The sequence below is a fragment of the Ictidomys tridecemlineatus genome, unplaced genomic scaffold (genome assembly GCF_052094955.1).
Source record: "Ictidomys tridecemlineatus isolate mIctTri1 unplaced genomic scaffold, mIctTri1.hap1 Scaffold_50, whole genome shotgun sequence".
NCBI lineage: Eukaryota > Metazoa > Chordata > Mammalia > Rodentia > Sciuridae > Ictidomys > Ictidomys tridecemlineatus.
The window spans coordinates 438,554-457,759 of record NW_027523264.1 but is presented as its reverse complement, the minus strand read 5'-3'; the positions used below and the strand labels follow the sequence as shown (position 1 = coordinate 457,759).

Here is a 19,206-nt window from a genome sequence, read left to right as displayed (position 1 = left end):
AGACAGAGAACCCAGGACGGCATGTCCATTCCAACCTCAGCAATTCAGGGAATACAAATGTAGGGATTTGAAACCAAGAACCCACTTTATACAGTGATTACTGTTTCAGATCTTTTTTGGTGGGGAGGAGGAGGAGTACCAGGGATTGAATTCAGGGGCACTCAACCACTCAGCCATACCTTCAGCCTTTTTATTTTTTGAGACAGGGTCTCAGTAAATTGCTTAGTTCCTCGCTTAGTTGCTGAGTCTGGCTTTGAACTTGCAAACCTCCTAAATCAGTCTCACAAGCTGCTGGGATTACAATCATGCCCTACTGAACCCAGGAAAACATTACAAAATTTTTCCCCTAAATTCATTTCAAATAATCTTGTAGTACATTACATGGTCATGCCATATTTTTAACCAATTTACTACTAATGATATTTGAGTTGATTTTGAATACATTTTGCTAGCTAAATAATGGGACAAAACCCATAATATGTGCTGTTCTCTGGTTCCCCAAAGACACACATGCTAAACATTCCATTTCTGAGTCAAAATGTATGTATGTGAAAAAGTACGATATTCATTTGTGATTTGGGATATACACATAAAGGATTTTTAATTTTTTTTTTTTTTTTGCTGTTTGGTATTTGGGATTAAACCCAGGGCATCAAGCTGGTAAGCACCTGCTAAACATTACCACAAGTTACCTGTAGTCCCAAGTTCTTAATGTTATGGAGTCAAATTGGCTTTTTTTCTCCCCCATCTGCTGGACTGGGGACTGCATCCAGGGGTGTTTTAACACTGAGCTTCATCCCCAGTCCCTCTACCCTTTTGCAAATTTGGGACAAGAGTCTTGTTAAGACACCAACACCTGCATCAAACCTGTGATCATCCTACCACTACCTGGAGCCTCTGGGATTACAAGGGTGAACCAACCAACGTGCTTGGCTACACAAGTTATTATTATGATGATTATTATTACTATTATTATTCAGGATTTACGGTCTCACCATTTTCCCCAGGCTTATCTCAAACTCATGGACTCAAGTTATCTTTTTGTATCAGTCTGCAGAGTAGCTGGAAATACAGGCATGTGCCACAAAGCCAAGCTTTCATGTTTATTTTTAATAAAAATATTAGTTGTAGATGGACACAATACCTTTATTTTATTTATTTTTATGTAGTACTAATGCTCTAACCCAGGGCTTCATGCCTGCTAGGCAAGCACTGTAACAGTGAGCCACATCCCCAGCCATAATGTTTTTATTCTTTAATTTGCTTTTGGAAGTACTAGGTATTGAAGCCAGGAGCATTATACCACTGAGCTACATTCCCAGCCCTTTTTACTTTGAGATAGGGTCTTGCTAAAACTGCCCAGGGTGGTCTCTAACTTATGATCCTTCTCCCTAAGCCTCCTGAGCTACTGGGATGATAGGCAGACATCACTATGCCCAGTCATCTTAAATTGCTCTTTTTTATTCTGGGATTCCTATCCCATGTAAAATGTCTTATCAATATGAGATTGTACAGCCAAGTGTGGTGGCATGCACCTGTAATCCCCCCTGCTCAGAAATCAGGAGCAGGAGAGTCACTGCAGCCCACAAATTTGAGACCAGTCTGAGCATCAGAGGAAGCCCCACCTCATACCACAAAAAAATGGAAAAAAAAAAGAGATAAAAGCGGGGTACTCTAATAACTAACAGTGAGAAAATAACCCAAATTTAAATGTAAGGTCTCTGGTGTGGCTCAATGGTAGAGCTCTTGCCTAGCATGCTCAAGGACATGAGTTTTCATGCTTATTCATACTAGCCCCAAAGCAGAAATCTAAAATCTCCTAATCCTCCTATATAATGAAATATATATATATCTTTATATCTATGTGTGTGTGTGTGTGCGTGTGTGTGTATGTGTTTGTACACTTTCCCCCAGCACTGGGGGGTTGAGCCTAAGGACATCCTACCACTTGGCTTTATCCCTAGCTGTTCTTATTTTGAGATACAGTCTTGCTAATTGCAGAGGCTGGCCTAAAGCTGCCTGAGTTCCTGAGTTGCTGGAATCAGTCATGTGCCACCAAACCCAGTTTACAATCTCTTTTCTAGCCAGTCCAGTGGTGCACACCTGCCTTCCAGGACTCAGCACACTTACATAGGAGGTTTGCTTGAACTCAGAAGTTCAAGACTGGCCTGGCCTATATAGTGGGAACTCCACCTCAAACAAACAGAAAACCCACAAAACTGATGGTCAATTTTTCTTTCCTTTTCCGCATCTGAGGATTGAATTCAGGGGTGTGTTACCATTGACCTACATCCCCAAAACGTTTTTTTGATAAAGAACACAATTCTCTTTAAGTTACTGATCCTTGACTTGTGATCCTCCTGCCTCAGTTTCTTGAGTAGCTGAGCTTATAGATGGGCACTCCTGTGCCCAACTGTATTATCACTTTTCAAGTGTGCAGTAAATTAACTGGAACAACCTTATTGACCATTATATCTCCAAAACTTACTCATGTTTAACTGAAACTTTGTAATTTCTGACTAATCTAATAGCCTATTAGGACTCATAATAAACAAGTTCCCTTCCTATTATATGGAATCCTTTCCGGCCAAGAGTCAGGCAGTGTTGGTTCATGAGCTTGAGTCTCCAGAGAGCAAGGATCTTCCCTTCCAGGAGGGCTCTGTCCCAGCCCCTCAGAGCCTCCACCCACACTTCCCTGAACCTAGGACACATAGGCACAGCTGCCATAGGAAGCAGCACCAAACATGTGTATATAACAGACATGGGGTTCTTGGCACTCTCAACAGGGGAGTGAGGGCTCAGGAACAAGAGACCCCCACATGGGGCTCAGGAGATGAACTTCTGGTGCTTGTCCTGGCATTGCTGGGTATGAAGGGAGAATAGGAGGCCAAGCCTCCCTTGGAAGCCTCCCAATGCACCACTGGGCTGATCAGAAGGTAAACACAGAGTCAGTACATGGGGGATCTCCCTACCCTCCACCCCACAACTCACAGTCAAGTCCCTTGGTGCCAAGAGTCAGGACAAGGGAGAGGGCTGGCACCACATTACTGCAAGAGACCATGGGGGACACTGTGGGTTACCCACCCCACTGTACACCTAATGCTCCACACAAATGTTTCACATTGTATGTCAAAAATTTCCATAAATAAAGAATCTGGAGTGCTGGGGTTGTGGCTCTGGGGTAGAGTGCTTGCCTCGCATGCATGAGGAACTAGGTTCAATCCATGGCATCACATAAAAATAAACAAATAAAATAAATATATGTGTCCATCTACAACTGATATTTATACATGTACATACATACACACATGCACACATACACCACACATACACAAACACATATAAAAGAAACAGAATTTTCTTTAAAACATAAACTACTAGATTAGTCTCAGTCCTCATTAATAGATGAGGAAACTGGGGACCAAAAAAGTAAGGACTGGCACCAAGCCAACCAGAAAGTGTGTTTCAGTCTTTTCTCTTTCTCTATCCAGGGACACCTGGGTGTGCTCTGAAGCCCTGTGACCTGGACCCTGCACCCTCCAGGTCCATAATCCCACTCCTTATGCTCCAAGTGCTTCAGCTTCAGGGCCAGCCCTACATCCGGGCTTCCCCCAACACATGTGCAACCACAGATCCTCATGATTCAAAGCACACCCGATACTCCTTTCCTTCTGTACAGGTGCAGCCTTGTCACTCCTTGGGGGGGCCTGAGTGGTGCACCTGGGCCAAAGGAAGTCTTTAAGGTGTTCTTTTGGCCCCCAGTTGGTCCCCTGGTCCACCTGAATGCAGACCGCCTCGGACATGTACCTGGGAAGCAACAGGCCAAATGCAAGGAGTCACTACCCACCTTGGCCTGGACTCCCTGACCACTCTCACCCTCAGCTGGGAAAGCACAGAGCCCAGGAGCCTTATCCAGGCTGCCATTCCCCTCAAGCACATTTCTTGGGGCAAGAACCTACAACACCAAGGAGAAGTGAAATTCCCAGAAACTCCCAGAGTGCCCTGGAGAAAACCCCAAAGGAAAGGAACAGGAGTGTTAAGGCTGGGAGCTGGGGACAGGGACCAGGGAACTAGACCAAGCTTCACTCCCCCCACCAGCCCCAGGGTCCACCACTTGAGCCCTTGGTTTACCAACTTACTTAGGTCCCAAGGGTGCACAGAGTGCGATGTAACAGTTTGTTGGGCAGCCCACATTGAATGCCTTGTCATACTGGCGGGAGATAAGGAAGGGAAGAGGAGCTCAGAATCAGCAGGACTGGGTACGGTCATCTCTCAGGGACACTTGCTAAGTTGGTCAGTCAATCCAGGGCTCAACCTGGGCCTGTGGCCAGGCTCTAGGTACAGGAGTGCCCAAGAGTGACCCAGGGCCTCTTGTCTTCCCAGGCTCCCAGGAAGGGTGACCTCCCTCGACCCACTTGTGAGCAGCTGTCCCCAGACAGTGCTGACTGAGCACCCACCTCTCCTGCCTTCTCAGGGCTCTCAACCCCTAGTGCTTCCCTTTGCAGGATCCTTGCTCTGTCTCCATTGGCCTCACCTGTCCTCTCACCTCATCCTTCCAGGTACCTTTTAAGGTCTGTCTCCTGGTGTTCTGCTCAACTGATCCAAAGATCATGTCACCACCCCACTCCCACTTGACTGTCTTACCACTCGATTTTTCTAAAAATCTACCTTCATTGAGTTTCACTATCTGGGAGACCAGTGGCAGCAGGGGATGCCCAGACATATTTCCCTAGTCAAAAATCAGATTTTCCAAGAAAATCTGAGCTGAAGACCTTCAGTACACAAAGCAGGAAAGGCCAAGCTCAAAGGTCATGTCCTTCCCAGGACTCTGACTGGCTTCTCCTCTCCCTTATTCTACTTTCTCTTTCCCCTGAGTCCATCCATCAGCCTCGACCACTCCTCCTTCCAGAACAGGTTGAGTTTCACCCCAACTTCATGAGCTTTAGGTAGAAAATACTCTGTTATAGTAGAAAGTGGCCCAGCAGCACCTCTATCCACCCCAAGTCTCCAATGGCCTACACATGAAGACTTTCATCTTCAACACTCTCCTCTGCCAAAGGAAAGATGATTCCACATCAGAACAGCTCTGGAATATGTCCAAAAAAGCAACTCGAATCAATGTCCTCTATGAGGTTCTGCTTCCTTTAAGGTGTTCACAGCACATAAGAAATGAGTATACCACCAGGTACAGTGGCACACACCTGTAACCCCAGGGAATTGGGATTTTGAGGCTGGAGGATCACAAGTTCAAGGCCAGCCTCAACAACTTAGCAAGGCCCTCAACAATTTAGTGACACCCTATCTCAAAACAAAATAGAGCAAGGATTAGGGATGTAGCTTTGGTGGTAAAGCACCTGTGGGTTCAATCCCTAGTACCAGAAGAAATAAACTAATAGCAGAGCATTAAAAAATTACAGAATCTTTAAACTTTGAGAAAGAATATTTGATTAGATATATATCATGTGTAGAAAATATTGATTGTACATAAAGTATAGAAAATGTTTAAGGAATGATAGTAAATTTGTAAGAACTGAGCAGTAAATGTGAATACCGTCCTCCCCCCACATGGGACCCTATCACACACAACTGGAATCCAACATCTCTGAGGCACCCAGACCAGCCTCTCTCACTGGCTCCACTCTTGGGGCTCCTGTTCCAATTCTGTGTCTCAAACACCCTCACACTCCACAGGACCAAAATTCAGCAGCATCTTCTTCTTGCCCCATCTTCTGCCCAACTTCCTGTTGTCTCTCCTTCTTCTCCTTATCCTGGGGGGTCAGGACACAATTCTTCTCTCTGTTCCTTTCCTCTTTCCTTCTATCCCCAAATGTTGGTTCTTCTGTTTGATGGTTCACTCATTGATTCAGATGACTTTTCTCTGTGTGCTGGGGATTGAAGAATTCAGGGCCTTGCACATGCTAAGCACACACTCTACCACGGAGATGCACCCCCATCAGAAATATTTCAGGGCATCAAAAATGCTTGGGTCCAACCAGGAAGGGTGGCACACACCTGTAATCCCAGTGATTTGGGAAACTAAGGCAGGTTTGAGACCAGCCTCAGCAACTTAGTGAGACCCTGATTCATAATAAAAAGTAGCAGGGACTGGGAATGTAGCTCAGTGGTAAAGTGCCCCTGGGTTTAATACCGAGTAGCAAAAAAACAAAGCCCCGTCTCTGTACTGGGGATGGAAAGCACACCTCAAACAGCATGGCCAGCCTACTTTCAGTGGGTGAGGGCAGCTGCAACCTGAGGCCCTGTGCACCAAGGGGAGTGGAAAGGGTAGAGCATAGAGAGAGTATCATGGGAACCATGTAGGCAACCCAGCTCACACCACCCAGGTACATGCAGAGGAGAAGCCCAGAGAGTTAAGTGCTGAGACAGCGACTTCTGGTTTCAGAGGCTGTGTCTAGACCAGAAAGAGTAGTCTGAAAATGTCTGCTGAATTTGGCCATTAATGAGAGCATCATCCTGACAGCAAGGGCTGGGCTGAGCTGGGCCAGAAAGTGAAGGGGGAGCTAGTGAACAAGATCAACTCTTTCAGGAAATAAGGCCCAGAAGGTACAACAGGTGGAGTGGAGGCCTGGGATGTTAAGGCTGGGACTTGTATGACTTTTAAGATGAGCACAAACATGTGTAGATGACCATGGGAAGGAATGGTAGTGATGTAACAGCAGCACACAGGGCACTCTCTGGTGCCATCCACTCTTCTATGAGGTTTACATGAATTAACCCACAATTCCCTGTTTTACAGATAGGGAAATTGAGTGACCAGGAGCTGAGTAGCATACCCCAGGTCTCCCTGCTGCTCAGTTCTAGAGCTCCGATTTGAACTTATGTGGTCTTCACCAGAGTCTTTGCCACCAACCACCAAGCAAGTGAGTCTAGGAGGAGTTTCAGTCAGGGAATGGAGTATGCTGGGAGTGAAAGTTGGAGCATGAAATCAGTGCCTGAAATTAGTGCTGCCATTAATAGAAAGGAGCCCTGTCTGGTGAATCTTAGAGGGCAGACCACATTTAGGTCCCTTGAGACTTGGGGATCCTGGACATGGAAGGCCTCACTCTGAGCAGAGGAGGAAGAGCAATGGACTAAGGCCTGACCTAGGGCAGGAAAAACCACAGGATGGAGGAATGGAACAGGCTGCCAGGAAAAGTCAATGATGATACTAGAAGCTGGAGAGAGGAGAAGACAGGCAGACCACAGGGCTGAGGAATAAGGGCCAAGCACAGGAGTCACAGCTGGGAGGGAACCACATATGGCAGTGGTGGATGGGAGGTGATGAGCAGACAGGCTCCTCTGTCTGTTCAGCTATCTCAGGGTCTGAAGCTTCCCCTCCCCCACTGATGCCGCCCACCAGTCTTCCTGAAAGAGCCTTTAGTTAAGTGATTGCCATACTAAAGGAATCCCAGGGCAAAGATGCCCACTATATCATTCCTAGTGGATGCTCAAAGAAAAAGCAATAAAGACACAGATGGGGAAGAAAGCAAAGAAACTGCTCCACAGGACATGAGGTTCCTTTTAGAGTGAACAACAACGAATGCTGGGGAAGAAGCTCAGTGATCGAGCACCCCTGGTTCGATCCTCAGTGCTGGAAAAACATCAACACTAAGGACTCCTGCTCTTTGGAAGATGCAATGAAGAAAATAAAATGTCAAGACATGAATTGCAAGAAAAGATTTGCAACACATACATCTGAATCCAGTATAGAGAACTCCTGAAACTCAATAAGAAAACAACAGTTTTTTTTAAAAATGGGCAAAGTTTGGAGCAAACACTTCACCATCAATATACCCATGGCTTATAAGACACAAAAATATGCTCAACACCATTAGTCATTAGGAAAATACAGAGTGGAGCCCTAGTGATATACCACTACTCATTTATTAGACAGGCTACAATTTGAAAACAAAAAAGAATAGTAACCAATGACAGTATCAAATGCTAGTGAGGATGTGGAGCAACTGGAATTCTCATTCATTGCTGGTACAAAATAGAAACATTAGAGTTGTTTTCTAAAATGTCCCATAAGTTTATCTCATGACTCAGCAATGCCACCCTTAACAATTTACCCAACAGAAATGAAAACTTATGTCCACATGTCTATGCATCAATGGTTGTTGTAGCAGCTTTATTTATAACTGCCTGAAACTGGCTGGGCACAGTTCCCCATGACTTTAATGGCTTGGGAGGCTAAGGCAAGTGGGTGACAAGTTCAAAGCCTCAGTAACTTAGGAAGGCCTTAAGCAACTTAGTAAGACCCTTTCTCAAAATTTTAAAAATTTTTCAAAAAGAAAACATAAGGGTGCTGGTTGTGGGGTGGGTGAGGCTGGGATTGTTGCTCAGTGGTTAAGCACCTCTGGGTTCAATCCCTGGTACAAAAACAAAACAAAAATTCTGCCAAAACCTAGATGCAAAGTAAAAATACTTCAATTGGTGAATGTACAAATAGTCTGTAGGGAAATAAATACTACAAGAAACAAAAGAAAATAAACTACTGATGTGAGCAACTACATAGATGAATCTCAAATGCATCGTGCTCAGTGAATGAAGCCAGACTAGAAAGCCCAAAACACCATTGATGCATGATTCCGGAAAGAGAAAAACCACAAGGACTCAGGGAGAGAAAATGACAACAAGAGATGAAAGGATTTTCTGGGGTAGTGAAACTGGTTAACCTTGATCTTGATGGAGAGTACACAATGTCATTTGTCAAAATCCCTAACTATAGATGAAAAAGGGTGAATTTACTGTTTCTAATTACCCCTCAATGAATGACATTTTCACAAAATTTTTCATGGCTCCCAGGTTTCCAGTTCTTCCAAACAAAATTCCAAGCTTGGCTTTCTGGGCCTTTCTAATCTTGACCCCCATAGGGTCAACCTCATTGCCCATGTCACCTTGTCCTTGAACTAGGATCCATTTCTTCATCATTCTGTTAACACCCTACTTTCAGATTTCTGTGCCTTTCTACAAAATTGTACCTCTCACAGTCAATGCCCTCCTGTCTGCCTCTCCAAAAGCACACCTAGGACACAAAGAGTGGCATGTTCTCCTCTACAGCCTGGGCTTCGCCAAACTCCCAGTCTCTTCCAGTTGGCTACACCACTCAGGACTGACCCCTTGCTCAGAGTGTTCCTGGTGTCTCCCAGTGTTATTCTGATGGCAGGTTGCTTATCAACACAAGTGCATGATGTACTTACTCACCCCTACACCCATCCCTCAAATAACTACCACCTAGAACACCCAGCACACAGTAGGCTTTCTTTTTTTTTAAGAATTTTTTAATATTTACTTTTTAGTTCTTGGCAGACACAACATCTTTGTTTGTATGTGGTGCTGAGGATTGAACCCTGGCCGCACGCATGCTAGGCGAGCGCACTACCACTTGAGCCACATCCCCAGCCCACACAGTAGGCTTTCAATGCAATGCACCCAGGAGGCAAAATGGCCCCAAGCTCCAGGGTATAGAAATAGCTGAGCTGCATCTTCAGAGGTGGGTCTGGAAGGACTCATGAGGCATCATCAAGGCCAAGGGCAGTGGAGAAAGTGCACAAAGTGTCTAATTGAAGAGGTGCAAGATGCCTCCACACAGCCAAGGGCACACACACTCACCACTTACCTTCTCCTCATAGGGTCGCCTTGCGGTGCCCACCGCCACTGCCTTGATGAACAATTGCAGGATGAGTGGGACCAGGAGGGCCCCAGTGGGTACAGCCACTAGGATGCTGTGCACAGGCTAAGAATGGAAGCCATGGAAGAGCTCCTCCCTGGCCCGCTTTCGACCCCACTGCTCCCTCCTTACCTCCCACCCCAGGTAGCACTGCCCATGGCTCTCCCTCCATGGACTGGACAGTTAGTCCAGTACAACCAAGGGAAACCTCCCTCCACCACACTGTCCTCCCACCTGTCCCTTTTCAACTTTCATTACCCTACTCTGAGGGCCCCTAGATTCTTAACTCCACAGGCATCCTATCTCGTCCATGTTCCTGACTCCACTGGCCTTCCAAATGTCCTTCACAGGTCCTGCCAAGTGACTTCTCCCTCTAGCCCCGCCCACGTCAGCCCCTCCCCTGTCACCCTGACCCTACTGGGCTGTTTGCCCCTCCCTCCCCACCACATCAGCACTTCCCAGTGTGCGCCCTTGGGAGTGTGTGGATACGTCATGATTTTGTCCAAAAACGCCACGTTCCTCCTGCATATGATGAAAACCACGCAGGTGGCCAGCACGGTACCCAGATAGAGGCACAGGGACACGAGGAGTAGCAGGTAGAGCCGGATGTTTCGGCGCCCCACGCAGTTATTCACCCACCTGCAATGGTGGTCGAACTCCTAGGGGAGAGGAGACAGGTCTGAGGGTCCTTCTGGAATGGCCTCCATCACTCCCTAATCCTGGGGACTCCCCTAACGCAGACCTCTAGGCCGCCTGCTCTTGACCTTACATAAGGGTTCCCATCTCAGTGAGGGCACAGTTAGGACCCCATGGCTCATCAAGTCACCTGTCCTGAGTGAGGTCTTTAGAGACAAGACCTGCCTGGTGTCACGTGGACCAGGACATGAAAACTCTGGGCCTCCATTTCCTCAAGTACTGGAAAAGGATGAAAAAAATGCCCTTCCACTACCGGCTGTCTGCTCTTGTGAACCATGTTCCCAGAGTGCCACATGAAGCACTCTGGGAATATGGTCTGATACCCCCACCTGGCCTACTCATGATGTGAGGTTCCTGGTCCTGGCCAGGTGCAAGGAGATAGGTTGGTGAGTGGACAGGGAGGAGGAGCACTCACCTCCACACAGATGTCACACCTTTTGCAGTGGAAGGTTCGGGGCAGGCGGTGAAAATAACACGTGGGACACCACGGCATGTGGTACAACCTGCCATTCACTCGTGCCATGTATACAGTCTCAGGGTCCTGCTTGAAGGCGCCTGGCAGGGAGAGAGGTGTGGGAATGGAGGAGGCCCTTGTATTACTCTGATGCTCAGGGCAGCCCCATAGCATCACTGGGCATCAAGAAGGTGGGGAGGAGGAGGGCAGGGGAACCCCAGTCCCTGTTGTGCAAGCTGACCACTCAGATGGGTGGCAGTCAGAGAGAAGGGCTGTCCAGCACAGGAACTCTACATGGAGCTCCCCCTGTGGAATAGTGATCAGTGCTTGGAGTTGGGTGTGAAATGGGAAGGAGGAAGGGGGAACTGCGTGGTTGGAAGAGCCTGCTGCCTCTCTTGGCCCGTCCTCCCTTCTAAAGCAACTGGAAAACCTCCAGGATTCTGTTTTTCACACTTCAGTGGCTTGGGAAATGAAGTGCCAGGGCCCAAGTAATAGTGACAGGGTAAGAAGGGATCCTGAGGCCACAGGTGGGGTCAGCCCTTTACAAATGACCCCTGTAGGCACCAGCCTTGGGGTGCCACCTCCCTCTCCCAGGAGTCCGAGGCCTTACCTCTGTTCAAGATTCCTGGGTCTGAAAAATTCATGCCAATGAGGCTATACAAACTCAGGAGGCAGAAAAGTCCGGAGACCACTGGGTAGGCCCACTCTCCATTTTGCGCCAGTGCTCGGCCTCTGAAATCAGAGCCAGACTCCGTTCTAGTCGGGGGCAACCCGGAGCCCCCATGAGGCCCGGCTCACCTGAGGTCAGACCCACACACCTTAAGGACAGATCTGAATATCCAGGCTAGAGACAGACCCCATTCCCTCCACCAAATGTCACCAGCATTACCAGCCTCCAACAGTCCCCCCAAATCCTCAGGCTCCCCACATCTCTGTGCTTCCCACTAAATATCCTCCTTCCCCTCTTGGCCTCCCTCCACCTCCCTGCCTCTGCACTCTCACTGTCTATTTCCCTTCTGTCTCTTTTTGAGAACCCACAGCTGGCCCGGAGACTCACGGAAATATAAAGAACACAGCACTTAGATACACCAGGGCTGCCACAGTGAAACAAGCCCAGAGGCTTGAGAATAGCCAGGATCTGGCTGGGGGTCGGGGTGGGGACAATAAATCGTTTGATACAGTCATGCTGCGATGCCTGCTCTCAAACAAATGAGAGCCAACTGCTCCTTCTCCTGGCTTGGCACCCAGAGTACCATGACTACAAATGTGACATCAGAGAGGTTCCGGAATGGGGGCTCTGGCTGCTTCCTGTGCCCACTGATATCAACCTTCCCCTGGCCTCAGATACACACTTCTGGACGGGGACATCCTGCTCTTACAATGTGGCTTTGTTGGAGCTTGTGAGGATGGATGTAGTTTATCCCCCAAAGGTTCTTAGGCTGGAGGCTAGGTCCTCGGTGTGGCAGTGTTGAGGGGGTAGAACCTGCAAGAGGTAAGGCCTAGTGGGAGGTAATTTGGCCACTGGGGATGAGGCCCTTGGAAGGGAGTAATGAACTTCTCATGGGTCCCTGTTAGTTCCTGTGAGAGGGGGTGTTATAAAATGAACAAGATTCATCCTCCCCAGTTTCTGGCCATTCAGTCTCGACCCCTTGCATGTCTTCCCACCATGATGCCATTCACCATGTTGTAATCACTCTCACCAAAGATCAGTCTCAGGGGCTACCAAATGTTGCATTCTGGGCTAAATAAACCTCATCTCTTTATAAAGTACCCATTCTTGGGTATTTTGTTAGAGCAACAGAAAGCATCTAATACAGAGACCATGTCATATGGTTTATGGGGAGAAGTTTGGTGATGGTTAGTTATCCCCCTTTCAGGCCCAGTGCTAATGGAAGTAGGCATAAGTGCTCCTTGCTTATCCTAGTGCCACTTCTTCCTTTCTGTTGTAACAAAGCTCCATTTTGGGGAGGAGGTAGCAAGCTACCAACTAAATATCTTCCCAGTTTCCTTCACTTCCAGGGTGGGTTTTATGACATACTTCTGTCTCAACATAAAACATAAAATGGGCTGGGGACGTGACTCAATGGTTAAGCAACCCTCCGTACAATCCCTGATGATGATGATGATGATAACATAATGATAATAATTTGTACATATTTATGGCATAAAACATATTTTGAAACATGTATACATATACATTATTTCATATTCTTTTTTGTGTTGAGAACCCTTGAAATCTATTCTCTGAGTCATTTTCCAGTATATATAACATTATCAACTGTACTCATTCTGTTGTATGTTATTATTAACTGTAGTCATCTTATTGTACAATAGATCCCTTAAACTCATCCCCCTCATCTAAGTGAAATTTGGCTTCCTGGGACCAGCATCTCCCCCATCCACAGCCCAGCCACTCCTGGGCCCCTGGCAGTCACCATTCTGCTCTCTGTTTCTATGAGTTCAACTTTTATAGATTCCACATGTAGGTGAGATCATGTGATAGTTGTCCTATGCCTGGCTTATTTCCCCCAGTAAAATGTCCTTTGGCCTCCCTCATCCAATGCCACAAGTGACAGGACTTCCTAATTTTATTTAAAGACTAAATAGTGTCCCCTTATATTACTAAACCACATTTTTTATATCAACTCACCCACTGATAGACACAGCTTTTCCCATTTCTAGGTTCTGAGAATATTACTGCAATGAACATGGGGTGCAGATATCTATTAATACACTGATGCCATTTCCTTTGGATATATACCAAGTAGTTGGATGTCTGGACTGTAGGGTAATTTTTTTTTTTTTGGTGCTAATGAACCCAGGGTGGATTGAACCCAGGGCCTTGTCCATGCATGGCAAGCACTCTACCAACTGAGCTCTATTTTCGATTTTTAAAGAAACTTCCCATATTGATTTTCCTAATGACTAGACTAATTTAAATTCCACCAAACATTCTACAAGAATTCTAGTTTCTCCCTATCCAGACCAGTACTTAATATCTTTTGTCTTTCTTTTTCTTTTATTTATACTCAAGTTGAACCCAGGGGTACATTACCCAGATACACAACTGCAGACCTTTTTAAGTTTTATTCTGAGATCAGGTCTCACTAAGTTGCTGAGGTTTACCTTGAATTTATAATCCTCCCACCTCAGCCTCTTGAGTTACTGGTATTAAGGCATGTGCCGCTGGTTCTTTGGTCTTTTTGATAATAGTCATTCTAATAGGTGTGGGAGGGTATCTCATTATGATTCTAACTTGCATTTCTCTAAGGATTAGTAATGTTGAACATTTTTTTCAGCTTTCTCTTGGTCAATTGTGTTTCTACTGAGAATGCAATGATGTTTGAGTCACAGTCTACCTTCAAATTTTATGTCGATTTCTGTTTTAGCACAAGAAGGGATGACATGCATTGGGTCATGGAAAAAGGTCAGGAGTGGTTCTAGAATCATAAATACCAGGTCTATTGAGCTTTGTAGCAGACCATGCTAGCCTTAGGTTTTCTTTTTTTGTTTGTTTTTTGGTTTTTTAAATTAGTTATATATAACAGCACAATGCATTTTATTTCATTGTACACAACTGTAGCGCATCTTTACATTTCTATGCTTGTACCTGATGTAGCATCACACCATATGTGCATTCATACATGTACTTAGGGTAATGATGTCCATCTCATTCCACCATCTTTCCTATCCCCATGCCCCATCCTCACCTCTGCCTCCCCTTTGCCTCATCAAAGTTCCTCCATTTTTTTCTTATCAGAGAGAACATTCAGCCTTTGGTTTTTGAGGATTGGCTTACTTCAATTAACATGATATTCTCTAACTCCATTCATTTACCTGCACATAATTTTATTTTCTTTTAATGCTGAGTAGTAATATTCCATTAGGTATATATATACCACAGTTTCTCTATCCATTCATCTATTCACAGGCATCCAGGCTGTTTCCACAGTTTAGTTATTGTGAACTGAGCTTCTATAAACATGGATGTGGCTGTGTCTATGTAATATGCTGATTTTAAGTCATTTGGAAATAGACCTAGGAGAGGGATAGTTGGGTCAAATGGTGGTTCCATTTAAAGTTTTCTAAGGAATCTCCATACTGCTTTCCAGATTGGTTACACCAATTTGCAGTCCCACCAGCAGTGTATGAGTGTACCTTTCCCCCCACATCCTCATCCACCAACATTTATTGTGGTCTGTATTCAACACACAGGGCACTTTCTGGTACAGCCACTGTTCTATGTGGTTTACATGAATTATACCACAATCTCTGTTTTACAGATAGGGAAGTTGACTGACCAGGGGCTAAGTAGTTACCTAAGGTCTCCCTGCTGGTTAGTTCTAGAGCTGTGATTTGGACTTATGAGGTCTGGCTCGAGAGACCTTGCCACCAACCACCAAGCAAGGGACTCCAGGAGGAGTTGCAGTCAGGGGGCAGAGTAGAAAGGGAGTGAAGTTGGAGCATGGGATCAATGCCTGAGATGGGTGCTTCCAATAATAGAAAGGAACCCTGACTGGGGAATCCCAGAGGGCAGACCACATTTAGGTCCCTTGAGAATAGTGATCCTGGACATGGAGGGCCTCATTCTGAGCAGAGGAGGAAGGGCCTATGGCCTGACCTGGGGCTGGAAGAACCACAGGATGGAGGAAGGGAAAAGGCTGCCAGGCAAACTCAATGATGGAGTGAAGCTAGACAGAGGAGAAGACAGGCAGACCACAGGGCTGAGGAAAAAGGGCCAAGCTCAAGAGTCACAGGTGGGAGGGAACCACATATGGCAGTGGTGGGGTGCTGAATAAAAGGATGGGAGGTGATGAGCAGACAGGATCCTCTGTCTTTTCAGTTGTCTCAGAGTCTGCAGCTTCACCTCCCCCCACTGATGCTGCCCACCAGTCTTCCTGAAAGAGCCTTTAATCAAGCGATTGCCATACTAAAGGAATCTCATGGCAGAGATGCCCACTCCTATCATTCCTAGTCAACACTAAGAAGAAAAAAAAATAAAAACACACATGTTGGAAAGAAGAAAATAAAACTGTTCCTCACAGAGGACATGATTTTCCAAGTAGAATAAATAACAACACTCAGTGGCAGAGCACCTCGATTCAATCTCCAGAACTGGAAAAACAACACCACTAAGAACTTCTGTTCTTCGAAAGATGCTATGAAGAAAACTGAATGAAAAGCCACAGATTGCAAGAAAAATTTGGAAAACATAGATCTCAACCCAGTGTACACAACTCTTATAACTTAGTAAGGAAAGAAAACAATATATTTTAAAAGAGAAGTAGATTGGAGCCAACACTTTGCCAAAGACCTACCAATGGACAAGAAGACATAAAAATAAGCTCAACATCATTGCTCATTAGGAAAACATAACCTGGAGCTTAAATGAGATGTCACTACTCATTTATTAGAAATGCTTCAATAAAAAGAGAAAACAAAACAAGAACAAATGACAGTGTGAAATGTTGGTAAAGATGTGGAGCAACTGGAATTTTCACACTTTGCTGGTAGAAATTAGGAATGGTACAGTGATTTTGAAAGAAAAATGGCAATTTTCTACAGAGTTCCACCTACAGTTACCTTATGACTCAGCAATGCCACCCCTAAGAATTGACCCAACAGAAATGAAAACTTAGGTTCGCATGCCTGTACACCAATGTTTGTAGCAGCTTTCTTTATAGCTGTGAAAAACTAGCTAGGCACAGTGGCGTGTGCCTAAGTTCTAGCCACTTGGGAGGCTAAGACTGAAGGATTGCAAGTTCAAAGCCAGCCTCAGCAAATTAGCAAGGTTCTAAGCAATTCAATGAGACCCTGACTCAAAAGAAAAAAAAAAACCTTTAAGAAAAATAAAGGGGGCAGATGGATCAGAGATGCAGCTCAGTGGTTAAGCACCCCTGGGTTCAATCCCTGGTACAAACAAAAGAAAATTAAAACACTGTGGAAAAACTAGATACAATGAACAATCCTTCAATTGGTGAATGTATAAATACTCTATAGGAATGCTATTCCCAGTGTGGGCCCTTGGGACTGTGTGGCTAGCCATGGCTTTGTCCAAGGATAATGACATCACCGTGGTGGCCACAAGGAAGACGATGCACATCACCAGAAGGGCACCCAGGTACAGGCAAAGGGACACAAGTAGCAGCAGGAAATGCCAGATGTTCAGATACCTCAAGCTGTTGATCACCTGCCCACAGTGGTGGTCCAACTCCTAGGGGAGAGGAGGCAGACCTCAAGGGTCTATCTGACCTGACTTCCATCACCCCCAAATGCTCAGGTCTTCCCCAACTCAGCCCCCTAGGCTGCCTGCTCTTGGCCCTACACACAGGTTTTCATCTCAAGGACAACCTGGCATTTCCATGGTTAGGGCACAGTTAGCCCCATAGCACATCAGGTCACCTGTTCTGAGCGAGATTTTTAGAGACAAGATCCGCCTGGTGTCACTTGGAGCAGGACATAAAAACTCTGGGCCTCTGTTTTCTCAGATACTGGATGAGGATGAAAAAAACACCCTTGCCCAACCAGCCGTCTGCACTTGTGAACCCGAGCAGGGTGGGCACATCAGACAAACACACTCAGAACCAGGAAACCCTACAACTAGGACACCCAGACCAAGACATGCAATGATCCCCAGGACCAGGCAGCAGTCAGCAAAAAAGGCTGAGAATCTAGTATCAGCAAGCCAGGGGAGGGCACAGTCACTGCCTTTCCTCCCCCTGACTCCACCAGGCTCAGCACAGAGGGGATGCCCTTTGCATGTCAGCACCTGTGCAAGCAAGGCCAGCCTCCCAGGACAGGTGCAGAACTGGAGGCAATAACAGATGGAAGTGAGCAAGAGTAGCAGGGAGCCACTTTTAGCAGACTGGGAAGATGGTCTCATACCCACCTGTGGCCCACTTATGCTGTGAGTTTCCTGGTCCTGACCAGGTGTCCAGGGATGGGTTGGTGAGCGGACAGGGAGGTGGAACACTATGTCCACAAAGATGTTACAACAGGGACAGTGGAAGGTCTTGGGTGGGCAGTGGGAGGAGCAATGTGGGCACCAGGGCATTTGAAAGGTCCTTCGATACATCCAGGCCACATATGCTGCCCTCAGGGTTCTGTTTGATGGAGCCTGGCATGGGAAAAGTTTTGGGCAGTGACAAGATCCCCTTCTATCACTCTGCCGCTCAGGGCAGCACCATAGCTGGAATGCAGGCATTATCTTCTTCTAGGATTATCTTCTATGTTGAAATATATATATATATATATATATATATATATATATATATATATATATTGTTAGAGAGGGACCTACCTTTGCTACTGAAATTTATTTCTTCATACTGTGCCTGGTCTTACCATGAAACCATGATATTAGTAGCAGGAAGAACTCTGGTAGCTCTTGTGCTATTTAGCTCCAACATAAGTGTAAAGAGTTTTGAGAACATTTGATTTTTAATTGATATTCTTCCCAGGGTAAATAAACCCTTTCTAGTCAGTGCCACAGAGATGTTGTCAAGAGTAAAATTATACAATTTGATGTTGTCTGGGATGGACTGTTGAAATATATATATTTACATTGCTATAAAGAAGCTCAAATGAAAACAATGAAATAATGAAATTGAGGGAAGAATTCACAACCCTGGGTACTGGCCTCCAAATACTTCACCACTTTGAAGATGGAAGAAAATATTCTTAGTAACATACTGACTTTTCCAGGTGAAACTGGACTATACAAACAAAATTTGAATGTGTGATTTCACTTAAAATGTTTGTCCTGTCTCAGAGACCTGATACAAAACCAACCAATTCAATCAAATGCATAATCCTTCTCTTGGATTGCTTTACGAATAAGAGAGGACAGATTTTTTTAATAGAACAAGAATTTTATGCAAAATCTGAGCTTTACTATTCTTCATTGAGTGGGAGGAAAGGAGTGGAGGGAGTTTAGAAGGCTCTTTGAAGGAGAAGCCAAGTTATTAGAGCAAGCTCCAGGTTCTTTGAGACTCGTCTTCCTGTCTTTCACTGGGCACAGTCAGTACTTCCACAGCCTGTGCACCTGGGAGGAAGGCAAAGCATGGAGAGATGGCAGAGGGGGGAGACAGGCAACTGAGCATTTGAACATATGTGCTTGCTCTGAGTGCATGGGTGTATGATTGGCAAATGGGGAATAGCCTGATAACATTTGACTTTGAAAATGACTTTGAGCCCTGCTACACTAAAACTTGCTTTACCAGCTTGGAAGACAAATATGCCCGCATCTGTTTGTAAAGTTCTAACTAATCACTGTGCCACCCCACAAGCAAGTTCACAGGAAATGTTGTTTCCTTCAGGACTTCCCACTGGGTTTGCCCAAGAATTCTCTCCAGCTGTCTTTGCCTTTAGGAGCTTGGTGCTGGCA

The 19,206-nt window shown here is 45.7% G+C and overlaps 1 protein-coding gene across 7 annotated transcripts in view; it reads right to left on the bottom strand.

Moving 5' to 3' along the window:
• The window catches only part of LOC144373819 (uncharacterized), a 98,146-nt gene that overhangs the window by 50,452 nt on the left and 28,488 nt on the right, over window positions 1–19,206 (bottom strand). For 6 of the 7 annotated variants that reach the window (XR_013433367.1, XR_013433366.1, XM_078036795.1 and 3 more), the window contains 4 exons: window positions 11,431–11,552; window positions 10,782–10,921; window positions 10,160–10,329; window positions 9,620–9,725 (listed from right to left, as the gene is read on the bottom strand). Coding sequence is in view for 5 of the 7 variants with exons in the window: in XM_078036795.1 (XP_077892921.1) it covers window positions 9,620–9,725; window positions 10,160–10,329; window positions 10,782–10,921; window positions 11,431–11,552 (538 nt within the window). In the remaining 2 variants the exon portion in view is untranslated. Of the gene's footprint in view, window positions 1–9,619; window positions 9,726–10,159; window positions 10,330–10,781; window positions 10,922–11,430; window positions 11,553–14,657; window positions 14,788–19,206 lie in introns of those variants that run through there. The other variant, XM_078036797.1, reaches the window with a different exon arrangement.